General features: G+C 38.1%; 1 protein-coding gene across 2 annotated transcripts in view; it reads right to left on the reverse strand.

The window, feature by feature from the left end:
* The window catches only part of CATSPERE (catsper channel auxiliary subunit epsilon), a 175,359-nt gene that overhangs the window by 139,131 nt on the left and 13,422 nt on the right, over positions 1-22,806 (reverse strand). Inside the window, exons 3-7 of one of the 2 annotated variants that reach the window (XM_001089826.5) lie at positions 19,589-19,662; positions 19,228-19,297; positions 17,099-17,166; positions 7,730-7,754; positions 2,251-2,328 (exon numbers count right to left, since the gene is read on the reverse strand). In XM_001089826.5, the coding sequence (XP_001089826.2) occupies positions 2,251-2,328; positions 7,730-7,754; positions 17,099-17,166; positions 19,228-19,297; positions 19,589-19,662 (315 nt within the window). Of the gene's footprint in view, positions 1-2,250; positions 2,329-7,729; positions 7,755-10,663; positions 10,981-17,098; positions 17,167-19,227; positions 19,298-19,588; positions 19,663-22,806 lie in introns of those variants that run through there. The other variant, XM_077998160.1, reaches the window with a different exon arrangement.

The following is a 22,806-nucleotide window of genomic DNA, read 5'->3' on the forward strand; positions in this document are numbered from 1 at the left end:
GAAAGGATTTATTCACGGTGTTGCATCTTTAGAAAATTCATTTATCTCCAAGTGATAAAGGATTCAATAAGTGATGAGACATTTTTGAAAGAAGGCTTTGATATGGATGCTCAAAGAACATCTCTAAAGCATCTTAATGTTCAGCCCCTTCATGAATGAGGAGGTTAATAGAAAATATACCCTATACACCAATAACAGAGAAGCAGATCACCAAATCATGAGTGAACTCCCATTCACAATTGCTACAAAGAGAATAAAATATCTAGGAACACAACTTACAAGGGACGTGAAGGACCTCTTCAAGAACTACAAACCACTGCTCAAAGAAATAAGAAGACGCAAACAAATGGAAAAAAAATGCCATGCTTATGGATAGGAAAAATCAATGTCGTGAAAATGGTCATACTGCCAGAAGTAATTTATAGATTCAGCGCTATTCCCATCAAGCTACCATTGACTTTCTTCACAGAACTAGAGAAAAACTACTTTAACTTTCATATGGAACCAAAACAGAGCCTGAATGACCAAGACGATCCTAAGCAAAAAGAACAAAGCTAGAGGCATCATGCTACCTGACTTGAAACTACACTACAAGGCTACAGTAACCAAAACAGCATGGTACTGGTAACGAAACGGATATATAGACCAATGGAACAGAACAGAGGCCTCAGAAATAACGCCACACATTTACAACCATCTGATCTTCAACAAACCTGACAAAAACAAGCAATGGGGAAAGGATCCCCTATTTAATAAATGATGCCGGGAAAACTGGCTAGCACTATTCAGAAAACAGAAACTGGACCCCTTCCTTAAACCTCATACAAAAATTAACTCAAGATGGATTAAAGACTTAAATGTAAAACCTGAAACCATAAAAACCCTAGAAGAAAACCTAGGCAATACCATTCAGGATATAGGCATGGGCAAAGACTTCATGACTAAAACACCAAAAGCAATTGCAACAAAAGACAAAATTGACAAATGGGATCTAATTACACTAAAGAGCTTCTGCACAGCAAAAGAAACTATCATCAGAGTGAAAAGGCAACCTACAGAATGGGAGAAAATTTTTGCAATCTATCCATCTGACAAAAGTCTAATATCCAGAATCTACAAGGAACTTAAACAAATTTACAATAAAAAAAACCAACTTCATCAAAAAGTGGGCAAAGGATATGAACAGGCACTTCTCAAAAGAAGACATTTATGCAACCAGCAAGCACATGAAAAAAAGCTCATCATCACTGGTCATTAGAGAAATGCAAATCAAAACCATAATGAGATACTATCTCGCACCAGTTAGAATGGCCATCACTAAAAAGTCTGGAAACAACAGATGCTAGTGAGGATGCAGAGAAATAGGAATGTTTTTACACTGTTGGTGGGAGTATAAATTAGTTCAACCATTGTGGAAGGCACTGTGGCGATTTCTCAAGGATCTAGAGCTAGAAATACCATTTGACCCAGCAATCCCATTACTGGGGATATACCCAAAGGATTATAAATCATTCTACTATAGACACATGCACACGTATGTTTATTGCAGCACTATTCACAATAGCAAAGACTTGGAACCAACCCAAATGCCCATCAATGATAGACTGGATAAAGAAAATGTGGCACATATACACCATGGAATGCTATGCAGTCATAAAAAAGGATGAGTTCATGTCCTTTGCAGGGACATGGATTAAACTGGAAACCATCATCTTCAGCAAACTAACACAGGAACAGAAAACCAAACACTGCATGTTCTTACTCATAAGTGGGAGTTGAACAATGAGAACACATGAACACAGGGAGGGGAACATCACACATCAGGGCCTGTCGAGGGATGGGGGGAAAGGGGAGGGAGAGCATTTGGCCAAGTACCTAATGCATATGGGGTTTAAAACCTAGATGACGGGTTGATAGGTGCAGCAAACTACTTTGGCACATGTATACCTATGTAACAAACGTACACATTCTGTACGTGTATCCCATAACTTAGGGTAAAATTAAAAAATAAAGAAAAAAGAAAATATGAAGAATGTTCAATTGGAGTTCTAAATAAAGGTTTACTATTGTAGAGATGGAGCATAAGTTCAAAACCACTATAACGGCTAAACTAAAAGGTATCATGCAAATGTATTTAGTTAGGTGTGGGCAGCTTAAAATCCTGTCTATTGATTATAAATTATTCACAGTCCCTACAAAAGAAAGACAGCATTCTGTTCTTACTATGACGATACTAATGTTTCCACTTACTATTGAAGGTTCTTCTGCACTCCCGAGCAACTCATCAGGATCAGCATTTTCTGGATCATATACCCACACACTGATAACCTAGAAAATAAAATTTGTTTGCAATTCTTTACATTTTATACAGATTTCATTTTTAATTGTGGCAAAACATAACCATAAACACATTTTTTATTTAAAAATTTTTGATTATCTCACTTTTAAAAATAAAAAGCAAAAGTGCTTTACATACGTAAAGGATGTCAACTGAAGGACATATGAAGGAAGAATTAATACAATGCCTGTACACCCCTTAAGTATGTAATGTTGAAATGTCATATGAACGCTTACGGGTATTTTTTGAGACGGAGTTTTGCTCTTGTTGCTCAGGCTGGAGTGCAATGGCGGTATCTCGGCTCACTGCAACCTCTGCCTCCCAGTTCAGGTGATTCTCCTGCCTCAGCCTTCCTAGTAGCTGGGATTACAGGTGCCTGCTACCACGCCTGGTTAATTTTTTGTATTTTTAGTAGAGACAGAGTTTCACCATGTTGGCCAGGCTGGTCTCAAACTCCTGACCTCAGGTGATCTACTTGCCTTGGCCTCCCAAACTTCTGGGATTATAGGCATGAGCTACTGTGCCTGGCCTATTTTTCTGTTTCTTTTCTTTTCTTTTTTTTGAGACAGAGTCTTGCTCTGTCGCCCAGGCTGGAGTGTAGTAGTGCAATCTCAGCTCACTGCAACCTCTGCCTCCTGGGTTCAAGCAATTCTCCTGCCTCAGCCTCCCGAGTAGCTGGGATTACAGGCACCCACCACCATGCCTGGCTAATTTTTGTATTTTTAGTAGAGACGGGGTTTCACCATGTTGGCCAAGCTGGTCTTGAACTCCTGACCTCAGGTGACTCGCCTGCCTCGGCCTCCCAAAGTGCTGGGATTACAGACGTGAGCCACCGCGCCTAGCCTATCTTTCTTTATAGCCATAAATAGACACGGCAACCTCACCCCCACTCACATACTTTTTATAAAAATGAAATCACCCTATACATGTTATTTGTAACTTAACATTTGTGACTTGATGCAAGGCCAGTTCAATAGATACAGAACTGTTTTCTTATTTTTTCTTGGGTATTTATTCATATACTTAAAAATTATATTAAAAATACAGCAAAAGCTGACTCTCTCACCCTGTACTCCATCACTCAATTCCCATCAATCCATCTGCAATCCATAGGTATTATTAGTAAGTTCTTGCTTAGATTCCTATAAAATGTTTGCGTATAACCAACAGATATATTATTTTCATCCCTTTTACAAAATGCTAGGATGCTAAACATATTTTTTCTGAATCTTTTGTTCATCATCTAAAGTTATTTTAGAGATCTTTACATATTTCACTGATTTTTCAGTTGGATATTATTCTAAGTTATGGAGGAACCACAATTTATTTAACCAGTAACCTACTGATAAACGTTGGTTTCTCCCTTGCCATTATAATCAATCAAGGCGACAATGAGCAACTTTGTACAACTTTGAGCATATTGTTAGGGCACATGCCTAAAAGCGTAATTGTTGAGTCACGGGGTAAATACATTGTAATTTTCATAGATACTGATAAATTGCTCTCCACAGCAGTTGTACCAATAGGGTCTCTCAGTAGTGATGTATGAGAGTTCTTCTTCCCTCATGTTCTTTCCCAACATCAGGTTTTGTCATACGTTCAATTATTGCCGGTCTGATGGGTGAAAAATGGTACTGTGGTATCATTATTTAAAAAATTTTATTCATTTATTATTTTTTGAGATGGAGTTTTGCTCTGTCGCCCAGGCTGGAGTGCAATGGTGCAATCTCACCTCACTGCAACCTCCACCTCCCAGGTTCAAGCGATTTTCCAGCCTCAGCTTCCCGAGTCGCTGGGATTACAGGTGCCCACCACCATGCTTGGCTAATTTTTGTATTTTTAGTAGAGACAGGGTTTCGCCATGTTGGTCAGGCTGGTTTCGAACTCCTGACCTCAGGTGATCTGCCTGCCGTGGCCTCCCAAAGTGCTGGGATTACAGGCACAAGCCACCACACCCAGCCTGGTACTGCAGTATAGTTTAAATCTGCACATCTCGTATTTTGAGAAAGTTTGAGCTTCTTTCCGTATGTTCAAGTTCCACTTGTATTTCATTTGCTCATTTGTTGTTGTTGTTGTTGGATTTTTTCTCTTTTAACGGTTTATTTGAATTTTTTTTTACATATTAAGAAGACATTGATTTGTTTACTTTAATCAGTTGTATTTTTCCACCTGTATTCCATTTTCTTTGGAGTTTATGATAATTTTTGGCCATGTTATCTGTCATTTACTTATCTTCTAGCTTTATGGAGTAAAAATGATCATATATTTAGGTTTGTCTTCTGCATTTTGTGATATAGTTAGAAAGGTCTCCAATTATCAGGTTGTAAGAGAATTCTTCCATGTTTTCTTTGTTACTGGATTTACTGTATTTACATATTCAATGTAAAATTATTTCAAATTTATTTTGGTGTACTATGTAAGGTATGATTCCAATCTTTGCTTTTTATTAAGTATGACTACCCAGTTATCCCAATATCATTTATTGACTAGTCCATCTTCTCCCCAGGGATTTGAGATGCTACTGTCATTGCTTAGTAAAGATCTAACTGTATTTTGGTTATTTCTGGATTCTTATGCTTTTCTATTCATCTTGACTGCCTTTTCAAGAGTTAGTATCTCACACGTTAAACATGAAGGCTTCACCATGTATTTGAATGCCTGCCATGACCAGAACCCTATCCCTGTTCTTATTCAGTGTTTTTCTGAACACTGTTTGTTTTTCTTTAATCCATAGGAATTCTAGAAACATCTTGTCTAGTTCTGAAAAAGTGTATTTTTTTCATTAAGATGGCATTGCATTGATAAATTCAGGAAAATTCATATCTTTATGTTGTAGAGCACATTTATTAAGGAAATAGTGTGCCTTTCCTTCAGGAGAGTTCTACAGTTTTGTCATATAGGTGTCACGCATATTATTAAGTAAAATTCCCATGTGAGACATTGACAAATGGAGAGAATTCTCTTTGCTTTGGTACTCTTTCAGATTCAAATCAGATACACCAGCTTACACATTCGTCAAAAGTTCAACTGGTTTCACCTCATCCCAGCCAAGTCTATCCATCCATCATTGGCCAGTTTGCTTTTCTGTCCTACCTCCAACCTTAGCAAGTGGTCCTAAGTATGAAAGCATTCTCTGGCTTTTGTTCACCTAGCAAGGACTCATTCTTCTGGAATGTAACACCTTTAGATTTCATTTTACTCACAGCGCTTTGAGTCTGAAGGATTTTAAAATTTTATCATGTGATTTCTTTTTAAAGCAGGAGTGAAGGTGTTTTGTGTCCTTTACTATTTTCCTGGAGGTCTTAATTATTTAGTTTAAACGATTGGTTTCTTTTTTGACACATGGATACAGAAATGTTTAAATTCCCCAACATGGGGATTTTCTAGGTAATTTTGTTACTGATCCTTTTTGTTTGTTTGTTTTTGTTACTGATTTCACACGCCTGAATATAAATCAAAACCCAGCAAGGTCATGGAAATGGGTTTTGCAATCACTTCCGCCTGGGCTCTATGTGTTTGACTGCTTGCAAAGTTATATTTGTATTTATTTCTTGGCTGTAGGTTCTTGAATCTCTTGGGCTGTTAAATTAGGACGTGCACCTGAAATCTGGGTAATCCCTTATCTGTTTACAGCACCCAAAAGAGGTGTATCATTTCTTTGCAATTATCCTAAGACAGTCAGTAGAGCTTTACCAGTCTCCATTTTACAGACATTTATAAATTTTAAATATTTTATTAATATTATTATTATTATTATTAAGATGGAATCTTGCTCTGCCGCCAGGTGGGAGTGCAGTGGCGCGATCTCGGCTCACTGCAACCTCTGACTCCCTGGTTCAAGTGATTCTCCTGCCTCAGCCTCCTGAGTAGCTGGGACTACAGGCACGTGCCACCACGCCGAGATAATTTTTGTATTTTTAGTACAGACTGGGTTTCACCGTGTTGGCCAGGATGGTCTCGATCTCCTGACCTTGAGATCTGCCTGCCTCGGCCTCCCAAAGTCCTGGGATTACAGGTGTGAGCCACCACTCCCAGCCAAGACATTTTCTAAACCCTAACTTCATATAGGGAGGTTAGTTTCAGCTCCCTTGACTCCCATAGGCTGAAACTTTCATTCCCAGTCCCATAAAATCATTAAAACATCACCCCTTTTCCACTACTTTTAATTATAAAATAAAACATAAAGGAATAATATTCATTTGTATGTTTAGTTGTATGTTTTCTAGAAAGCTCACATTCTGTTCTAATTCAATCTTGAAACTCTGACTTTGAGTTCCTTAATTATTTCTGACCACCAGGAAATTCCTTTTCTTGCTTTTAAATTCCATATGCACACCTGCACCTGTTTTAATGTAAAGGTCTGTGAGTGTGTGTGCTAGCAGTATACACACATATATTTTCTATAGGCATTTCTATGCGTTTTGAGTGAGAAGGAGGTTATTCTGCATTATTTGAGTCTGTAATATATATTCTACTTCTGTCAGTTCTCCTATATTTTCTATGTATCTTAAAATTCCTTAATTACCGATAATATTATTTCTTGCTTTTGAGCGTTGTTATAGTTGTAACCTCAAAAAATAATTCAGTAATATCAGTGGGATTTGGAGTAGGAGTAGTTATGGGCACTGAGCTCACTCAAAGATAAACACAGTTTATCTTGTTTTACTACTTCTTTTCTTCCAGTAAGTTGCTGCTTTTAGAGACTTATAGTATCTCTATAGAGGTGTAATTTCCAAATACTATTTAACCTTATTTCAGTTTTCAACATTTTGAATATATCTTCCCATCATACTTCTAATCATCCTCTATTCCAGAATTTTGAAACTTTTTGATCCTAGGACCCCCTTCATACTTTTAAAAATTATTATGAATCCTACAAGGCTTTTGTTTTATGTGGTTTAGATCCACCAGTATTTACCACATAACAAATTAAATTTGAGAACATTTAAAGATAATTTATTTATTTTCAAAACTATGGTACATCTATTATAATTAACATTTTTATGAAAAATAACTATTTTTAAAAGGAAAAATATTAGTAAGAATGGATGCTTAATATTTTAAAAACCATCTTTAATATTTGTATTAATAAAAGACAGCTGGATAATCATCTCTGCTCCTTCAGGCAAGTTGTTGGTAAAAATTATCTTGGTAGAAGTAAAAGGGGGGAAAATCCATCCTTATGCAGACAGGTGGTTAGAAAAGGGTGAACCTCATGGACCTCCTGAATGGGTCTTATAGAAAGAGACACACCTTGAGTACCACTACTCTAAGCAAATATCATTGCAAAATTAGTTTGAAAAATTCCTCATCTGGTAAATATGGAAGATAAGAGAGAAACAATGTAGTAGTGATACATGAAGGCTATACAAAATTTAAAAAATATTTTACCTGGGTTAAGTTGTTAAAGAAATGTCTGCGTGGAAAAAGAGGAAACATATTTTAGTAAACAGCCCATTAAACGTTAGTTTGAATATTCTACATTCAAGATACATGTTTCTAAACCTTTGCATATTCTCTTTATATTTCATTATAGTACATAAAATTAAAGGCTAAATGTAAAAAACAAAAAATCACATATGTCTATTTATTTATCAATATCGTTATTGATTCTCATTTGTCATCACAGAAGTCTGAGTGGCTTAAATCTGCATGCTTCCTTAACACTGCAAGTTCACAGAATCAAAACTTCATGATTAATCTTCTTCAAAATGTTGATACTGTCATTCTACATAAAAAACCCTACAGTCTTTATATGTTACAATTTATGTCAAACAGAAAATTGTCTTTTAGCATGACAAATCCTTCCCTCACCAGCCCTGAAAGGAGTATCAGGCCAGGCCTGGTGGCTCACACCTGTAATCCCAGCACTTTGGGAGCCCGGAGCGGGAGGACTGCTTGAGCCCGGGAGTTTGAGACAGCTTGGGACATATAGTGAGACTCTGTCTCTATTTTTAATTATAAAATAAAACAAAAAGGGACTAATATTCACTTGTATGTTTAGTTGTATGTTTTCTAGAAAGTTTTTTTCCACTGTAAAGTTACCTGCATATTTTTAGCATATATCATCTCTGAAAGTCAGTGCCTCGTGACTATGTCCTTCCGTTTGCTGATTACTGCAGTGTCTAGTACATTATTATGCACAAAACAAAATGAAAATGCTTTGGGAATCAGTAAATGAGCATGCAGTGAGTTTCTGAGACTGTACAATGAATATTCTATCTCATGTGTTCAATCCGATACGTTAGAAAGCTGCTGAAAACAGCTACGGTAAATCTTAACAGGTCAACTGTGCCCAGAGTTCCACACAGTCCAAGGTTGATGAAAAAGACCCCGGCTCCAGGGCTGATACCTTCTGCCTTGTGTTATGCTTACTTGTCACAGGCACAGGAAAGAAGAACTGAGTCACCGAGTGAGTTACCAGCGTCTCTGGAAGGAAAATTTGAAGGCAAAAGGAAATACTTGTAGATAATAAAAGAAAGGCTTTGGTATTAATACAGTAACCTCGTAGAGAAGGAATCAGTATCAGCTGACATTAAAGTGACAGCCTCAATTTCCATGGAAGACAATATTAGCAGCATTCTGCTGGGTCTTTATCAGTTTTCTTGGCTTTCTTGAGTTAGCGCACAGGCTGAAGTGTAGAGTTGAGAATAAGACTGAAGAGAAAACCCTGCAATGAATTGACATTTAAGGTAAGGACAGATGACAAAAAGCCAAAGAAAAAGACGGGAAAAAAAAACCCATTATGGAAATAGAACATAGTGGTATTAGAGAGTGAAGGAATGAGAGAGTTTCAAAAAGAAAGTGATTCTCAGAATTAAATGTGGTATAGAAATTATTACAGTAAGAGGATCAAAAAAATCCCATTGAATTTGGCAATTACCTTCAGTGACTTTGCCACAGCAGTTTCCGTAGGTAGATAGATAGTAGGGGGATACAGTGATGAAATAGAAAAATGTTACAGTGAACTCGGGAAGACTAGTTTCAGCACAACTTCATGGATCTTTTTCCCTTTTTATTCTCTATTCTAATCCTAGAGAGACAGAAAGAAGAAAGCAAGAGAGTTTGGATGCTAACATGATACTTGTTCATGAATTCTTTCTAGCATCAGAACTCTGGTTTAGGGGCAGAGTCAATAGGTGTCGAGAGCCTGGGGAAAGAGGCAGTGTTTAGAAGGGTCCTGTACTCTACAATATTTATCTTGAAATTCTTAACAAATTTATCTTTGACAAGATAAATTTGGCCCAGTGTAGAGGCTGCAATACCCTTGGGGGTTGCCCATCTGCCATGGGTTGAGGTGGGAGGCCCATGAAGGGAAGATACATGGCTTGACTACTTCAGATCCCTCCACTGGCTGAGCATGACGTGCAGGTCTATTGAGAAGGGAAATCTGGCGGTTGGTGGGCTGTGCACTACGAGACTGTGCACCTGGCCCACGAGTACGCCACATCCTGAATCACCCACCAGGTGACTAGGAGGGTCTGCACCTGACCCACAAGTGGTCTACATGCTGAACCACCCACCAGGTGACTACAAGGGTCTGTACTTGGCCCACCAGTACTCCACAAGCTGAATCACCCACCAGGTGACTAGGAGGGTCTGCACCTGGTCCATGAGTATTCCTTGTCTAAGGGAGCATGACGTTAAATTGCAAATAAAAAACACCATGAAAGGTAATGAGAGTGACTATAGGAGGAGAAAAAGCTTTAAATTTGATACCTTTAACAGTATTTTCCCTGTGCTTTTTGAGCAAGAGACCCCAACTTTCATTTTACACCAGGACCCACAAATGTATGAGCCAATTTTGGATGTAATGATGCAGAAGTGGCACAAGAGTACAGTAATTACCTCTAGGTAAAAGGATTTTAGGGATTACAAAATTTAGACACTGGCGTGGCATGGTGGCTCCCAGTGCTTTCAGAGGCCAAGGCAGGAGGATTGCTTGAGGCCAAGAGCTTGGGACTAGCTTGGGCAACAAAACAAAACCCTGTCTGTACAGAAAAAAAAAAAAAAAAAAATAGTGGAGCACAGTGGTGTGTGCCTGCAGTCCCAGGTATTCAGGAGTTTGAGGTGGGAGGAGTGCCTGAGCCCAAGAGTTTGAGGTTGCATGAGCTATGATTGCACCACTGCACTCCAGCCTGGGTGACAGGACAAGATCCTATTTCAAAAAAAAAAAAAAAATTTAGACACAGATAATGAGATAATTAGTGAACTGAATGAAACATTTAAAAAATAACTAAGAATGAATCACAATAAGACAGAAAGATGGAAAAATACGACAAGATTTTAAGAGTCAGGAAAGACAGAATTAGAAGGTGACATACACTTCTCTTTTTTTTTTTTTTTTTTTTTGGTTTTTTCAAATGTTTATTTTATGTACAAAGAACTATCATGGTTTTTCACTGAGTAGATGACCTTGGATAATGCTTTGAAGGAAGATCATTTAGTCCAACTTAATGAAACCGATATCCTTCGTGTACTGACGGAAACACTGGCGGCACATATTGAGGCCATATTTCCGGATCAGACCGTGCCGGTTTGAACACACGCGACAAGAGCGAGAACCCTGGCCGAATTTTAGCGGGTGGCTCCAGTACAGCTGCTGGTGACCCATCTTGCTCTCCAAGGTGACATACATTTCTCTTAGGAAAATTTGGAAAGAAAAAAAAAGAATAAGGGATAACAAATATTTTAAAAGATAGGCCAGGCACAGTCACTCATGCCTGTAATCCCAGCACTTTGGGAGGCTGAGGTGGGTGGATCACCAAAGGTCAGGAGTTCGAGACCAGCCTGGCCAACATGATGAAACCCCATCTCTACTAAAAATACGAAAATTAGCCAGGTATGGTGGCGGGCGCCTGTAATTCCAGCTACTAGGGAGGCTGAGGCAGGAGAATCACTTGAACTCATGAGGCAGAAGTTGCAGTGAGCTGAGATCATGCCACCTTTCTCCAGCCTGGGCGACGGAGTGAGACTCCGTCTCAAAAAAGAAAAAAGACAATGTGAATTTTCGAGAATTGATGAAAGACACCAATATTCAGATTCAGGAACTGTAATACATCTCAAAAGAAATATACAATAGTAAAACACCAAAGATAAGGCAAGATCTTAAAACAACCACAGAGAAAATATAGATTACCTAAAAAGGAAAAACCATTTGAAAGACAGCCGACTTATCAACTGAAGTTGGAGCCAGACACAAGAAAAAATAATTTTAAAGCATTGAGAGAAAATAGCAAGCAACCTAAAATCATATTCCCAGAGAAATGATTTTTCCAGAGTGAGGATAAAATAAAGATATTGTCAGAGGCATGAATACTGAGAAATTTAATCACTCAGAAATCTTCCCTAAAGGAACCCTGAAACGATACACTTCAGGAAGAGCAAGTAATATGAGAAAACATGTCTGAGAATATAAGCACCGTTGAGCAAAGAAATGATAGGTCTGTGGATAAATCCGAATAAATATTGACTGAAAAATGTGCAATTTGAAGGATAAACAACTAGAAAGTACCAAAATGATGGTAAGGAGTAAGCCATAAACCGGGAAGGGAATATTTGGAGGTAAAATTCCTGTTAATTCTAGAGTTTGCAACACCAATTACAATTGCATCAGAAACATAAAATACTTTAAAATAAATGTAACAGAAGATGCATAAGACCGCTCATCTGAAGCCTACATGGTTGTGTCATTTTGCATTCCCACCCGTAATGAAAGACAGTTGTTACTGGTTCATGTCCTCGCCAGAAGTGGGTGTCATCAGTGTTTTTCTCCTTCAATATTGTGTTGGCTATTCGGAGTCTTTTGCTTCTCCATATACACTCTAGGATGTGTTTATTCATATTTATAAAGTAACTTGCTGGGATTTTGATTGGGATTGCACTGAATGTAGAAATCAAGTTGGGAAGAGTTGGAGTGGGGTGGGTATTTCTACTACCACTTGTCAAGATTTAAAAAATACAGTTATAGTAATAAGGATAATGTAGTTTTGTTCAAGTATGGACAAATATGTCAGCTGAACAGAATAGCCAGCCCAGAAAAACACTCATGCATATACGGAAAATTGATACATGAAAGAGAAGATATTCTGGATAAATAGATTATTCATTAAATGAGTATGAGAAAAATAATTATTCATGTAGAAAAAATAAAGTGAATTCCTATTCTAAGTTTGTACAAAAACTGATTCCAGGTGGATTAAAGACCTAATTTTAGAAGAAAAAAAACATATAGAACTTTTAGAAAACAATATAGGAGCCTATCCTTATGATCTTGTAAGTAGGAAAAGATTTCTTAAATAGATTTTAAAAGGCATAAACCCACAAAGGAAAGTATTAATCAATTTATCCACAATACTAAAGACCTTTCTTATCAATAGGAGGCATGGAAAGTAAAAATCTGCATAAACTGGGACAGAATACTTTCAGTATATATATATATATATATATATATATACACACACACATATATGTGATAATGGAGTAGCAATTAAGATACATAATGAAATCCTGTAAATTATTATGAAAATAAAAATAACTCAAAAGTCGATCAAAATACTTATTGAACAGAAAAGAGAAGAAAAATTCCTGCTGAACAGATAAAATATACTCAATGCACCAGTAATCAGTAAAATGTAAATAAAAATACAATGACATAATTTCATACCTAGTAGACTGGAAAAATTAAAAAGTCAGACAATTTTAAGTGTTGGTGAGGATACAGCAAAATGGGAACTTTCACGCACTACCAGTGTGGATATAAAATTGGACAATCTTTCAAAAGTGACTTGGGCATCCCCCAGGAAAGTTGAACAAATGCACATCCTACTTTTAGGCTATTGTACTTTTAGGTCTCTACCTTAGAGAAACTTTCATTTATATGCATTAAATCAGTACTACTTCCCAAACTACAATGCACATATAAATTCCTACAGAATCTTCTTAAAGTGCAGATTATTATCCCATAGGGCTGGAATAAAGCCTGACATTCTTCACTTCTAATAAACTTCCAGGTGATGTCAGTGCTGCTGATCCTCAGATTACATTTTGAGTAGCAAGACACTATGAGGTATGTTCAGGCATTCACAGCATCATTTGTAGTTGCAAATAAATGCATCAGCAGAATGAACAGAGTCATACAATGAAATACCATAGAGCAGTCACAATGAAAGAACTAAAGATTCTTCTTTGACTATGGATAAGTCTCAAAAACATAATTTTTAGAGAAGGAAGCAACTCATGGAAGAATACTTACCATATGATTCAATTTAAATAATGTTCAAGAACTGACAAAACTAAACAATTTATTACAATCAAATATAGTCACTAAACTATAAGAAAAAGGCAAGAAATCATTCATTGTACAGTATTTAGGATAAAATAACGAAAAGACAAAGAACAATATCCAGAATAGTGTCTAACTCTTGGAGGGTGAATAGAGTGTGATTGGTAGGGCATAAAGAGGTGTTGGTAGGGCATAAAGAGGTGTGATGTTCTATTTCTTGATTTGGGTAATACACATGTGGGTACTGATTTCATTACTATCCTTTTAATTCTTTATGTAATCTTTCTAGCCATTAATTATTATTACTTTGTTTTTATTTTTATTTTTTCTAGAGATGGGGTCTTGCTCTGACATGGAAGCTGGAGTGCAGTGGTACAATCATAGCTCACAGTAGCTTTAAACTCCTGGGCTTAAGCGAACCTCCTACCTCAGCCTTGCAAGTAGTTGGAACTACAGATGCAAGTCATCATGCCTGACAACTTTTTAATGTTTTTTGTAGAGACAGGTCTTGCTGTGTTTCCCAGGATGGTCTTGAACTCCTGGGCTCAAGTGATCCTCCCATCTCAGCCTCCTAAGTAGTTGGGACTACAGATGCAAGTCACCATGCCTAGCAAATTTTCTCTATTTTTTGTAGAGACAAGTCTTGCTGTTTCCCAGGCTGCTCTTGAACTCCTGGGCTCAAGCAATCCTCTCACCGTGGCCTCCCAAAACACTGAGATTAAAAGCATGAGCCACCACGCTAGGCCTCATTATTATTCTTTAATTGATATTTTTACAGGTGACAGACTGAAAATTCTTACAATATATATTACAGAAAAACTCTTAGTCCCTACGGAGTTCTCTCTTTTGGACTAACCTTTTGGTTAGTGCTTTTAGACTAGGTGCTTTTCCTTCTGTTCTTACTTACAAGGAGAAAACATATCAAGATCAGGGTAGCCTGGAGGCCCATCTCTTTCAGCCCTAGCTCTTAGGTCTTAATGTGTGTAAATGAAATTGGTAATCCATTCAGTGCTTCTTGGCAGATGTCCTAGTTTGGTCTGCTATAACAAAAATACCATAGACTGGGTGGCTTTAACAACAAACCTTTATTTCTCATAGTCTGGAGGCTGCAAAGTCCAAAGATCAAGGTGCTATCTTCTCACCGGGTCCTCACATGATGGAAGGGAAAAAGGAACTCTTTGGGGTCTCTTTTGTAAGAGCACTAATCCCATTCATAAGGACTGCTCCCTCATGATCTAACCACTTCCCAATGGTGCAACCTCCAGATACCATCACATCAGGGATTAGGTTTCAGCATAAAAATTTGGGGGTAAACAGGGTGGGACACAAACATACAGTCTTATTGCAACAGATTATCTTCTCTGGCGGTTCCCAAGAGCTCTACTTGGGAGAATAGAAAGTAGCCCATTTGGCCAAAGGAGCAGGTCCTTTTTTACAATTCAACTCTACCAGAAATATTTTCTTTTATATATATATATATATTTATTTATTTTTGAGATGGAGTTTTGCTCTTGTTGCCAAGACTGAAATGCAGTGGCGTGATCTCAGCTCACTGCAACCTCCGCCTCCCAGGTTCAAGTGACTCTCCTCCCTCAGCCTTTCTAATAGCTGGGATTACAGGTGCCTGCCAACACGTATGGCTGATTTTTTTTTTTTGTATTTTTAATAGAGATGGGGTTTCATCTTGTTCAGGCTGGTCTTGAACTCCTGACTTCAGGTCCACCCGCCCTGGCCTCCCAAAATGCTGGGATTATAGGTGTGAGCCACTGTGCCCGGCCTATTATTTTATTTTATGAGACAGAGTCTCATTCTGTCACCATGCTGGAGTACAGTGGCACAATCATAGCTCACTATAACCTTGACACAGTAACCTCAAATTTCTGGGGTCAAGTGATTCTCCTCACTCAGCCTCCTTTGTAGCTGGGACTACAGGCATGAGCCACTGTGCCTGGCCTCTACCAGGGTTTGTTATCCCCAAACTTGCCCTTGTCTATTTCTCAACTGGTTCAGAACCCATAGAGGAAAAGCTGGTGATTGGTATTTCTGAAACTGCCAACAAGGACAGAAGCCTGCCAGTTTCATGAGTGGCAGAGACTCGATCCTCCCTGCTTCTCAATAAGACTCTGGGAAAGTGGCAGTGAGTGAGAGGCGGCTGGGTTAATGTGTACTCCCATGGGGTTTGCTGAAACCGAGGTATTATTCGGACTTACAATCTAGCTCAGGATGTCCAATCCAAAAATTCCACATAAACTGCAGAACCATCCGACTTTAAGGGACTATGTGGACCAGGACAATAAAACTATCAACAACAACCATGCTTTACTGAAGACATGAGTATTCTGATTGGTTCTGCCTGGATCGTGTATGTGCCAATCCTCAACTAATAACTGTAACCAAGGAAATGTGGGTTTTTAGAGTTAGACCATATACATCACATGAAATTAACAATACTATCACAGAATAGGGAGGAACAGTTTCCCCAAGGAAATAAACGTGAAGTGGATAAAATGAAGTAAGTACTTTCCAGGCATCCTGAGGTCAGGATCCACATACTATAGTTCCTTATATCCTACACAGTGCTTAGGATGTTGCCATGACCATGATACTAAAGCATATTCCGAATCACTGATACTTTTTAAACTTATTGAATGATTTCTATGCAGTTAATAATATATTTGTGTACCACTTTTTCCCTTCTTATATTCAGTTACCTTCATTTTGTCATGAGTTTGAAAAGCTATCTAATACAAACACGGTATTTCTGAAATGCATATAATAGAAGAGCCCTATAGACTGAAAAACCAGAGTCAAATCTCAATGCTATCTTTTAGTAGCATTGTATTTTTTCCAAATTGTTTGACCCATCCATGCTTATGCTTCCACATCTATAAAGACTTACATTTATGTGGTTATTATAAAAATTAAGAAAGAATTTATATTAAAGTAGAAACATGTAGACACAGTATGTGCTAAAATAGTGCTGCTCTTAATTTTACTATTTGTTCTTCAGTATTTCTTTGGCAGTGTATTTGAGAATAGCTTGGTTGGTGAATGAAAGTTGTATGGTGGCCGGGCGCGGTGGCTCAAGCCTGTAATCCCAGCACTTTGGGAGGCCGAGACGGGCGGATCACGAGGTCAGGAGATCAAGACCATCCTGGCGAACACGGTGAAACCTCGTCTCTACTAAAAAAATACAAAAAAACTAGCCGGGCAACGTGGCGGGCACCTGTAATCCCAGCTACTCGGGAGGCTGAGGCAGGAGAATGGTGTAAACCCGGGAGGCGGAGCTTGCAGTGAGCTGAGAACCAGCCACTGCACTCCAGCCTGGGCGACAGAGTAAGACTCCGTCTCAAAAAAAAAAAAAAAAGAAAGTTGTATGGAAACCATAATATAGATAATCTATTTGTGGTTAATTAAAAGCTGAAGGGAAATACTCTTTAAAAGCATAATTACCTATTCAGTACTGCATTACTTACCTAACTCTATAGTACCACAGAAAGCAAGTGTGAGAACTGTCCACAAATAAATTGCGTTCTTCTTCATCCTAAAAGAAAATGCAAACGAAACTGTGATATATTAACATTAAATCAAATGCAAATATGGATATAGGCATAAAAGTCACACAGGAACTAAGTTACTTATCTAAGATCAGAGGAAGAAAAATTTCAGAATAAAATTTAAATATATATTTAAATATTTATCTATATCTTGCCATCTTTATCATTTTTATTACATTTGTCTTCCTCACTGAAATACAATTCAACTAATTTTCTCATTCAGTGGGGTAATTTTGCTCCCCAGGGACTTTTGGTAATGCCTAGAGATGCTTTTGGTTGTTACAACTGAGTGCTTTTCAAAAGTCAGATGTGGCCAGGCACGGTGGCTCACACCTGTAATCCCAGCACTTTGGGAGGCCAAGGCAGGTGGATCACCTGAGTTGAGAAGTTCAACTCCAGCCTGACCAACATGGAGAAACCCTGTCTCTACTAAAAATACAAAATTAGCTGGGTGTGGTGGCACATGCCTGTAATCCCAGCTACTTGGGAGGCTGAGGCAGGAGAATTGCTTGAACCCAGGAGGCAGAGGTTGCAGTGAGCCAAGATTATGCCACTGCACTCCAGCCTGGGCAACAAGAGCAAAACTCCATCTCAAAAAAAACAACAACAACAAAAATGAAACAAAAGGAAAAGGAGTCCCTTACTTCCTCATGAATTGTGTTGTGGTTTTTTTTTTTTTTCTCTTTTTGAGACAGAGGCTGGGGTGCAGTGGTGCGATCTCAGCTCACTGCAACCTCCGCCTCCCGGGTTCGAGCGATTCTCCTGCCTTAGCCTCCCGAGTAGCTGGGATTACAGGCATCTGCCACCACGCCCAGCTAATTTTTGTATTTTTAGCAGAGACAGGGTTTCACTATGTTGGCCAGGCTGGTCTTGAACTCCTGACCTCAGGTGATGCGCTCACCTTGGCCTCCCAAAGTGCTGGGATTACAGGCGTGAGCCACCATGCCCAGCATGAATTGTGTTCTTGAAACTGGCAAATACTCATAGACTCAAAGAGACAAATTCAAGTATGTTTCACTCTATAAGGATTGAAAAAGGAATTAATATTCATCTGGCCTCTCTCACATAGCTCTGTCTACTTGTGCCTTGACAATAAAGCTTTTTAATTAAAGAGAAGGCACAAGCCTCAAAGTAAAGGCAGGATTGGTGACGTGGTGTCTGTAAAACTGCAGCTTCAGGCGCGCTTGTGTGGGAACACCAGCTGTGAGGTATGTAGCCAGTATTTGTTATTAATTATTAAAACGCCAGTGTCTTAAAATGCTTTACTTTGTCTTTGCGTGTTTTTGGTAAACTAGAGAGACTCAACCTCATTCGAATTCATTTGCATTCACATGTTTTCTTCAGTTGAAGACAATGCAGTGGAGTAAAAATAAATCTGCTAGAAATTACTCTTAATCCCAGGCGTTGTCATAGGAGTGTATGACAGGAGATCCACTCATCTGAGAGTCCTGTTATCATTAAGGTGGTGGCTATGAACTTGAACATACTTACTAATAAAAAGACGAAGATAAAAATTGTATGTAATTTTATAATTTAGAATTTAACATGAGCTATACCTAAAAATGGACATTCGGAGAATAACTTTAGGACTTGTTTATAGTTAAGATTAATACTATTTAAGGCCGGGCGCGGTGGCTCAAGCCTGTAATCCCAGCACTTTGGGTGGCCGAGACGGGCGGATCACGAGGTCGGGAGATCGAGACCATCCTGGTTAACACGGTGAAACCCTGTCTCTACTAAAAAATACAAAAAACTAGCCGGCCGAGGTGGCGGACGCCTGTAGTCCCAGCTACTCGGGAGGCGGAGGCAGGAGAATGGCGTGAACCCGGGAGGCGGAGCTTGCAGTGAGCTGAGATCCGGCCACTGCACTCCAGCCTGGGTGACAGCGCGAGACTCCGTCTCAAAAAAAAAAAAAAAAAAAAAAAAAAAATACTATTTAAAACAGGTTAAATTAGATTGAAAAGCTCAAAAGAAAGGCAAAATAAAATATAACAGGATAACAGGATGATTATTCAAGACTTAACAACATATGATTAATATCAACTTACTGGGCCAGTAACGATTGGTTTTATAGCATGAACACCAGGTGAGGAACAACGCAATTCTGTCCTGGGTGAGCTAGTGTTTAAAAAGATGGGAAAGAATAATTACAGGTGCATATGAGATTAATAAAATTCCCTTACCATTTTTTAAGCCTAAAAACTTCAACTGTATGCTGATAAGAGATATTTTTAAATATTTGCAATATTTTACTTCTATACTATATTCAACCTGATTTTGTCTTGCTTTTCATGTCTACTTAATGAAAGAAAATTTACATTAAATCACAGCCTTGAATCTGAATGTTCACATTGTGTGAATGAATTAAAAAATATATACATACATTGATATTCATGACATAAATCTTACCTTTTATTTAGCACAAAACAAATTTCTGGCACACTCCACTCAGTAAATAATGTTCCTTCATATTCTAACTTAATCTAAAAAAGAAAACAACAGTTCGAGCAAAAAATGTGATTCAAAATTTTCACCTCAGGGTTCAGTTGTAGGATTCAATTTTCTGGGTCCTAATTATTTAAAGAAAGAATAACTAAAATTCAATTTCCTTTAAATTGTACAAAGTAATGTGACAAAGAAAAGGTAACTTAACCCATCTGGGACACTTTACAGTCATTCCAAAAAACTATAAACTTTTAATTTTATTTACTTCAGCAATAATCCACTGGTCGTGTGCGGTGGCTCATGCCTGTAATCCCAGCACTTTGAGAGGCCGAGGCAGGAGGATCACCTGAGGTCATGAGTTTGAGACCAGCCTGGCCAACATGGTGAAACCCCGTTTCTACTAAAAATACAAAAATTAGCTGGGCGTGGTGGCACACGCCTGTAATCCCAGTTACTCAGGAGGCTGAGGCAGGAGAATCGCTTGAACCCAGGAGGTGGAGGTTGCAGTGAGCTGAGATTGCACCACTGCACTCCAGCCTGGGTGACAAGAGCAAAATCCCATCTCAAAAAAAAAAAAAGAAAGAAAAAAAAGAATCTATTATGTATCTAAGAAGGGACTGACACTCTGGTAGGTTCTGGGGATTAAAAAAAAAAAGACAAATGAGAAATGATCCTTCGCTTAAAAACAAGTCACTTTTAATTCTGAGATTCTATTATTTACACATAATTGACTATTAACATAACTTTCATCACCTTTTTCTTATTTCTAAAGCTACTTTTTTTCCTGCCTCTCTATTCTTTCATTTAGAAGTTCTTTCTTTCTCCTCCTGAAGTATACCAATCCACTTTCTAACATTATCAGTCTTAGTTTCAGCACTATTCCTCTTCTTCCACCAGAGCTGGAACCCAGTTTTACCTTCTAATATTTGTGACACAAAATTATATACACGTACATAATATATGAAGATTACTTTGGTGTTTTAACTCGGAAAATGGAGATTATAACAGGTGGTAAACCGTTTCATAGATTTGATATTATAGGATAGTGTATAAGAAGAAAAAAGAGAAAAATTCATGAGAAGATAAAACATAACTTTGAAATATATTAAGCAAAATTTGATAGAATTGCTAGAAGAAATTTCAAAAGCCATAAATACAGTGGTAGATTTTTAAATACACTTTTCTCAAATTAAATAAACTTGGGGAGGGGAGGGAAACATAGTCAAAGACTTAAAAAATATAATTAGTAAGTTTATGATATGTATGTTAAAACTATATACATTCCTAAAAAGTTTTTTCTTTTTAATTTTTTTTTTTTTAATAGAGACAGGATCTCACTATGTTGACCAGGCTTGTCCCAAACTCGTGGCCTCAAGTAGTCCTCCTACCTCAGCCTTCCAAAGTGCTGGGATTACAGACATAAGCCACTGTACCCAGCCCCTAAAATTAAGCAATATAAAATATATACATCATTTGCAATCTCACATAGAACAATTGCCAAAACTGACCACATTTACAAGGAAAGTTTTAACCAATCTTGAAGAATTACTATCACATATACAATGCCTTTTGATATTAGTGAAATAAAATTAGAATTTCTCATAAAGTTAGCCAGAAAAAAAATCCTAAGATATTTGGAGTCTTTAAAAAAACAAACAAAAAAACTCTACTTCTAAATCATTCATAAGCAAAATCATAAAGTATAAAATGTTTATGAATAAACAGTAAAAGCATTTAATATTATAAAAATCTGTGGTATGGCCAGGCGTGGTGGCTCACGCCTATAATCCCAGCACTTTGGGAGGCTGAGGCAGGCGGATCACGAGGTCAGGAGATCGAGACCATCCTGGCAAACATGGTGAAACCCCGTCTCTACTAAAAATACAAAAATTAGCTGGGTGTGGTGGCATGCGCCTGTAATCCCAGCTACTCAGGAGGTTGAGGCAGGAGAATCGCTTCAACCAGGGAGTTGGAGATTGCAGTGAGCTGAGATCACACCACTGTACTCCACCCTGGCAACAGAGCGAGACTCCTTCTCAAAAAACAAACAAACAAAACAAACAAACAAACAAAAATTGTGGCCAGGTGCGGTGGCTCATGCCTGTAATCCCAGCACTTTGGGAGGCCAAGGCAGGTAGATCACTTGAGGCCAGGAGTTGCAGACCAGCCTGGCCAACATGGCAAAACCCTGTCTCTACTAAAAATACAAAAATTGGCCAGGCGTGGTGGCACATGCCTGTAATCTTATCTACTCAGGAGGCTGAGGCAGAAGAATTGCTTGAACCCGGGAGGAGGAGGCTGCAGTGAGCCGAGATCGCATCACTGCACTCCAGCCTGGGTGACAGAATGAGATGGAAAAAAAAAAAAAAAAAAAAAAAAGAAGGCTCTAGATAAGATAATTTGAAAGTGAATAAACTGTTTTCAGTGTAAGATGATAATAAAAGGACAATAGAGAAAATCCCCCCAAATAAAAGGAAGGATATAAGTAGAAATTTATAAAAGAAAACAAATGAAAGAGCATTGGGAAGGGGCTTTGGGGATGTAGTGTTTAAAATTTATTTAAATTTCCTAATAAACACAGAAAGAACAATTAGGATAGTCCCCAAAAACACTGGACAACAATACAGCAACCAATAGTAAAACTCACTTAAGCCCAGGAGTTTAAGACCAGCCGGGGCGACATAGGGAGACAACTCTCTATAAGAAATTTAAAAATTAGCTGGGTGTGGTGGCACACACCTGTAGTCCCAGCTACTGGGGAGGCTGAGGTGGGAGGATCACTTGAGTCCAGGCGTTAAAGGCTGCACTAAGCTGTGATTGCATCACTTCACTCTAGCCTGGATGACAGAGCAAGACCAAGGCCCTGTCTCCAAAAAAAAAAAAAAAGATGAAGAAGAAGAAGAAAACAAAGAAGCAATTAAAAAATGATTAAGTGATTTAAGAGTAAGCAACAAATACGAAAGATAGGCACAGAAAATCCAATATACATTGGATGCATCTGTACATCCAGATACATGGGGGACTATAAAATCCAATACAGTATCTGGAGATCCTGAAGAAGAAAACCAAAATATTTGGAACACAGCAATAACAGGAACTATAATTAAAGAACGATAATCTTCTTATAATAATATTCTATAATTAAAGAATAATACACGAAATTGAAAAACTGAAATGAACAT

This window comes from Macaca mulatta, chromosome 1 (assembly GCF_049350105.2).
Source record: "Macaca mulatta isolate MMU2019108-1 chromosome 1, T2T-MMU8v2.0, whole genome shotgun sequence".
Lineage (NCBI taxonomy): Eukaryota > Metazoa > Chordata > Mammalia > Primates > Cercopithecidae > Macaca > Macaca mulatta.